Consider the following 6,606-nt stretch of genomic DNA (forward strand, 5'->3'; position numbering starts at 1 on the left):
CTAATGTTGTAGATTACTTCTCTTCCCATTTAGACAGTAGGATTTTAAGAGTTACAAAAAAGATAAAAAGGAAGTATATCTAGTCCAGAAAATTGATGAGTTTTTCTTTTATTTATCCCTCAGTTACAGCAATATGTAAAAATAATCAGGTGACTGAAGATGAAATTAGATGCAAAGATGAAACAAACCAGGAACAGAGTGAAGTGAGCACCTGGGTGCAAATGCGACCAGCCCACCCTGCGTCTGCAACAACCCGCCCTGCGACCAGCCCACCCTGCGACAGTCTGTCAGGATGAACAATGTAAAGCAGACCTCTCAGTCGCCAATCACTCTAACCTCTGCAACACTCAGTATAGATTTCTGATTAAATTCAGGTGAACTTTTACCAGGTCAACAAGTTATACTATATTATCAGGTGATCCTCAATATCATACATGCTAGGTCATTGTCCTTCACGTCTTTAATATTTAGTAGGAAAGCCTGTTTATATGATTAGACCACTACAGGCATTTTACAATGTCATTACTTGATGGATAAATTTACATATTATTGTGTAAATTCAATTTTATATTAAATAAATGTCAATATACTGTATTAGTGTGTCTATTTTCATATTTTCTTAGGAAGTTTCTGTATTTAACACTATAAATTCTCTGCTTTGAAAGGTGAGTTTTGACTCCATGACATAGTAGATGACACAGCTACAGTATGCTCCAGATTCTAGCATTGCAATCTTGTGTCTCCACAGTAGATTACCTGTTGGATTCTATTTGAGCATCAGAAACCTGCTACTGTGGATTTTAAATAATTGGTGTAAGGTTTTGAAGAGAGGAAAGGAAGCTGAAGGTGGTAGGAATCAAGAACTCACTACCTGAGGGTGCAGGCCTGTCCACATCCGAACAGTGGTGTAAACTGTTGGATTACAGGCCCATTGAGGGAGTTAGGTTAGGCTGAGGAATTCTAGGTCAACCATGGTGAAGAGGATGGAACAAATAGCCTCCTTCCAGATTATTAATTCATTACAATTTGGTGATATAACCCAAGGCTGACACTTCTGCCTAACGTAGCAGTTACAATTACACTCTATTAGGGAGAGTGGAACATTGGACATAGAAAATTATAGAACAGGCACTTTAGTACATGGTATTGTGCCAACCTTTTAAACTACTTTAAGATCAATCTAATTCTTCCCTCCTACATAGCCCTCCATTTTTCTATCATCTAACTGACTATCTAAGAGTTTCTTAAATGTCCCTAATATGTCAACCTGTACCACCATTGCTACCACACACTCATCACTGTGTAAAAAAAAAACCTCTGACAAAGCCCCTCTACTTCCCTCCAATCACCTTAAGTTATATCCCTACTATTAGCTATTTTCACCCCGAGAAAAAGTCTCCAGCTATTCACTTGATCTATGCCTCTTATCATATTGGACACCTCTATAAAGTTGCCGCACATCTCCCTTTGTTCCAAGGAGAAAAGCCCTAGTTTGCTTAACCTATGGTCTTTAATCCGAGCATCTTGCTGGTACTCTCTTCACCCTTTCTAAAGCTTCTACAACCTTCCAAAATGAAGCGGCTAAAACTGAACACAATATTCCAAGTAAGGCCAAAGCACGGTTATATTACATTACCTCAAGGTTCTTGGGCTTAATCTCCCAACTAATGAAGGCCAATTCCCACACCATCTGCCTTCTTTACAACCATATCAACTTTGAGGGATCTATGGACGTGTACCCCAAGATACCTTTGTTCCTCCATCCGGCTAAGAATAATGCCATTAACCTTGTATTCCGCCTTCAAATTTGATCTTCCAGTGTGAATCATTTCACACTTCTCTCGGTTGAACTCCATCTGCTACTTGTCAACCCAGCTCTGCATCCTATCAATGTCCCGTTGTAAACTATGATAACCTTATACATTAGCTTCAACACCACCACCTTCATGTCAACTGCAAAATTACCCTTCCATTTCCTCATTCAAGTCATTTATAAAACTCACACTGAGAGCAAATCCCCGCATAAAACCAATGGTCACCAATCTTCAGTCATCTAGAACCACTACACCAAATCTGGATCCACACAGACGTTACTCTGGATCTCAATTCACCTTACTATCTGAATGAGCCTACCATGGGGAACTTTATCAAATGCCTTACTGCAATTCATATACGCCATAGCCACTTCTCTACCTTCAATGTGCCTTGTCACATCCTCAAAGAATTCAATGAAGCTGGTGGGGCATGACCTCCCCCTCACAAAGTCATGCTGACTAACCGTAATCATACAATGCTTCTCCAAGTGCTCTGTAATCCTTTCTCTAAGAATCTTCTCCAAAAGTTTGCCCACTATTGACAGGCCACTAGTCTATAATTCCCAGGGTTATACCAACTCCCTTTCTTTATCAAAGGAATAAACCACTCTGGCACCACTCCCGTGGCCAGTGAAGATGCAAAGACCACGCAGCAATCCCTTCCCTCACTTCCTGTAATAACCTGGGGTATATCCCAGCTGACCTGGAGACTTATCCATCCTAATGTTTTTGATTTTGCCAATCAACTGTCCAGCTCTTGGCTCCATTCCTCTCCCTCCTGTCTTCTTCTATCATTTCGGATCTTCCCCTCCCCCTCTCAAATCTCTTACTAGCTCTTCTTTCAGTTAGTCCTGATGAAGGGTCTCAGCCCAAAACATCAACTGTACCTCTTCCTAGAGATGCTGCCTAACCTGCTGCGTTCACCAGCAACTTTTATGTGTGTTGCTTCACTTTTCCAATGTGCATTTCCTTGATCCATTACCAATTTATGCTCCAAAGTTCCTACCTAGATACTGGGACACTGGGGACATTTCTAGATACCACAAGGTCATTTTTGAGAATCTCTCTTTTATTTGCTTCAGGTTCTCCATCTTCATACCTTTGCTTTCACACCACCTTGCACTTCACCTGACAAACTCTTGGTGGAAATCACACTTACTTCCTCCACTCTGGGCTTTTTGAAGAGACTCCCTTTGTGAAACTTTCATATGAGTATAAACCATTTCCATGCACCTGTATTCCTGAGCTGATGTTAGGCTCACACCTGCCGTGACATCTCACAGAGAAGCTTCAGTCTCTCAACAAATTCAGGTCAAACCGCAAAAGTCAGACATTTCAGTCTTAAACACCTCTCAGCACTCAATCTTGCCTGTGCCTGACCTAATCCACAACATAGCCTTTTGCTTCTCAGTTCTCTGTATCAAGCCACTTTTGGTTCCAAAACTCACATGTGGTCCTGAAGCTCCCACACCCAGCTGTTATCCTGAAGCTCATATGATCCATGGTGATGAAAACAGCATCTGGCAAGTTTGCTATCATTGGACAGGGCACTGAATACAAGTTTTGGGATGTAATGCTACAACTGTACAAGTCATTGGTGAGACTACACTTGGGAGTATTAAATGCTGCTCTGGTCACCTAGCTATTGGAAGGACGTCATTAAGCTGGACTGGATGCGGAAAAGAATTATGAGAACATTACTGGGACTGAAGGTTGAGTCATAAAGGAAGACTGGTAACACTGGAGATGTCCCCTGGAGCAAAGGAGGTTGAGGGGGTGACCTTATAGAGGTTTATAAAATCATGACGGGCATTGATATGGTGGAAGACTGTTTTCCACAGAGTAGTGGAGTCTACAACTTAGAAGGCAAAGGTTTAAGGTGAGAGGTAAAAAAAGGGGAACTGAGGAGCAACTCCTTCAAGCAGAAGGTGTTGGGTATGTGCGATGAGGTGCCAAAAAAGTGTTGGAGGCAAGTATAATCACAATGTTTAAAAGATATTTCAGCAGATTCATGATAGAATGTTTAGAGTTATGGGCCAAACATGGGCAAATGGGATGAGGTCAGGTAGCTTGTGCTATGACTCCTGTAATCCAGCTGTTTCATAATTAAAACTGATTACAGATTCCACCACTAGACAATCTCCCAGAGATGATGGGCAGTCCAGCTAATTACAGGTCGCCATTCATGTCCAAGTAACACCTCTGCATTGTACTTCCTTTGGTTCTGGACTTGGGATATCTCCTCAAGTGCCTATCATCCTTCGGCTCTTTCCCTTTCACATCTCCCCTTGGTGTTTACCACTTTCCCCAGTGTCTCCCCACCATTACACACACACAAACAACCCTCTAAAATGCAATTCTGCAAATCAAACAGAGATCATATACCATTATTCTTTAAATAATGGCCTAACTTGACTACACAATAATTCAGCAACAGTCATAGACAGAGAAATTAAAATACAGCTCCAAATGTCTGACACCCTCCATACAAGGCCCAGTGATTCCAAAGGTTGCACCCGACTCGCTGGCCTTGTGAAAGTTCTTTGTTTTAAATATTTCACCACAACATCGTCAGGATTTTTAAAAAAATGCTGGGCAGCAAGGCTTGGTGAGCTGTATCTCGAAAGAACTACATCCATAAATAAATGCTCTTTCGACCTTAACAAAATGCACCTGACCAGCAAAACCTGGTGCAATCTTAAATGTAACATCCAGTATTGCACGTTTCTGCAGTGCACGGTTAAAGACTGCACCGTTTTACGCTGCACGTTTCTGTGTTCCAGGGCTAAGCAAGGGGAGTTGGGAAGTTGGAGTTTTGGTTGTGGCTGGACTCTCGGCATCGGGTGCTGGGACTGAGTACAGGCGAGCGATCAGGTCCTGTGGGCTAAGCTCACTGGTACGGGTTGTTCTTTATTAATAACAACCACAACTGCTTGATGTCATGTCAAATTAATGTAAAAGGGTCGGGAGGGTGATCAGTGGGCTAAAGGGCCTTTTTCTTCGATGTACCACCTGCCGCTTTGCGTGTTTAAGCCCAGAACACGATGGTCCCCGGGACACAACGGAGACTGCAGAAAGCGTGTTTAACTTGTGACTACACTCAGCCGGCAGGGCTTCTGCTCCCTACACATATCCAACGAGCCCACATCGCCTAAGCATAGAGACTCGCGTTTTGCCAAGTTCCGAATGACGTCCTTTTTAAAAACAAATCATTAACTTTGGCCCCGCGACCCGGATAGTGCAGAGCACTAGGTATTGTAAACACTCAGTGGGTCAGGCAGCCACAGGAACGGGTTCAGGGTTGAACTCAGTGACCTGTCTCAGCACGTTCCAGCATATCCCGTATTTTGCCTTTAGATAATTTGGGGGGGCTCTTTGAATTATAATAAGTACCATTTGCAATACAACCCGGCGCTGACCGCCCACTTTCTGCTGCTACAGCTACCCCACTGGTTGTAGGCGGACGGCCCATATCATACTACCACCGCTCCCGGGGGTGGACGGCGCACTGGGGCGGGGGTGCTTCGCCCCTCCCCTTCCCTCCCCGTGAGCGCGGCACTGGGTCCAGGATAGGGTTGGAAAACTCGTCCAGTTACTGAGTCGGGGCATACCTCTCCGAGAGGGGAGGGTGCGTGTTCTCACCCACCGAGCCCGGCAGTAAGAACGTGCTCTCCATCCTAATGAGGCTTCGGCACCGAGCTCCTACCTCGGCAACGTCTTCTCTGTCTGGTCGGCAAGGACAACGTCCCCATCACCGCTCCCATCGTCCCGGCTCCCTCGACGGCAGTAGCTGCACACACCACAATCCTGCTCCGGGTCCGGTCCGAGTCTTATCACGGTGAACCCCCGCCCACCGCACCTATTCTGCTCCGGGTCCGTGTCCGTCTGGTCCCGGTGAGAACTGAGTCTGACCCGGTGAACTCCCGCCCGCGCTCCGGCTCCCAAAAAGCTCCCGCCACTTCCTGGTCCGGGTCTGCGTGTGGTCGCGATGAACCCGAAAGCGCACCGCTCCTAGACTGGGTCCAGTCCCGGTGAACTCTCGCCTGCCGCTCGGGCGACCGTCAGCGCCGCCTGGTTGACGCAGGGGAGAGAGCGCCGTGTGCTCCCCCGCCGGCCCCTCACGCTGTCTTGCTGGCCGGTCTTTGGGCAGGGGTGGTGGCCCAATCGCCCACCCCGATCTCCGGTGCCCCACCAGGTTAACTCCGCCAGACACGAGAGAAACGTACGGAACCGGTACTGGGTAGCTCTCCGCATCCACCAGTGAGAGTGTGAGGGCGGAGCGATAGTCTGGGACTACAGGCCAGGGGGAGGGGTTCATTCTCCTTGGGGCCCGGGTCTGGTGGGGACGATTGGGTGGTCACGGCCTTCCATTCCGCTGTTGAGAGCATATGCTGAAACGCTCAAACGTGGGGTCCCAGTATCACCACTTCAGTGCTTACAGTCGTACACCAGTTACCTGGGTCACCGGCCTGAGATACATTGCTCAACACCGCCATGCCACGCGACCCCACTCCCATCTTTCATCAACCTTGACCGTGGTACATTCCCTACCAAAGATTAACGAACAGCCAATGTGCCAAAGAAGGCAAACTGTGGAAACAAAAAATTAAATAACACTGAGAATATGAGTTGTAAAGCCCTTGAAAGTTAGCCCATAGGACGTGAAATCAGTTCTGAGTTGAGGTGAATGAAGTTACCCACTTTGGTTCAGGAGCATGAAGGTTGAATAAACTGTTCCTGAACCTGGTACATAGAGCTTAGAAAAATAGAGGGCTATGTGGTAGGGAGATTC

General features: G+C 46.1%; 1 protein-coding gene across 2 annotated transcripts in view; it reads right to left on the bottom strand.

The window, feature by feature from the left end:
• The window catches only part of LOC134348978 (Kv channel-interacting protein 1-like), a 222,925-nt gene extending 216,870 nt beyond the window's left edge, over positions 1-6,055 (bottom strand). For both annotated transcript variants that reach the window (XM_063052795.1, XM_063052794.1), the window contains exon 1: positions 5,521-6,055. In XM_063052795.1, the coding sequence (XP_062908865.1) occupies positions 5,521-5,578 (58 nt within the window). In that variant the 5' untranslated portion in view covers positions 5,579-6,055. The remainder of the gene's footprint in view (positions 1-5,520) is intronic.
• Between the last annotated feature and the right edge of the window lie 551 nt (positions 6,056-6,606).

The sequence above is a fragment of the Mobula hypostoma genome, chromosome 7 (genome assembly GCF_963921235.1).
Source record: "Mobula hypostoma chromosome 7, sMobHyp1.1, whole genome shotgun sequence".
Lineage (NCBI taxonomy): Eukaryota > Metazoa > Chordata > Chondrichthyes > Myliobatiformes > Myliobatidae > Mobula > Mobula hypostoma.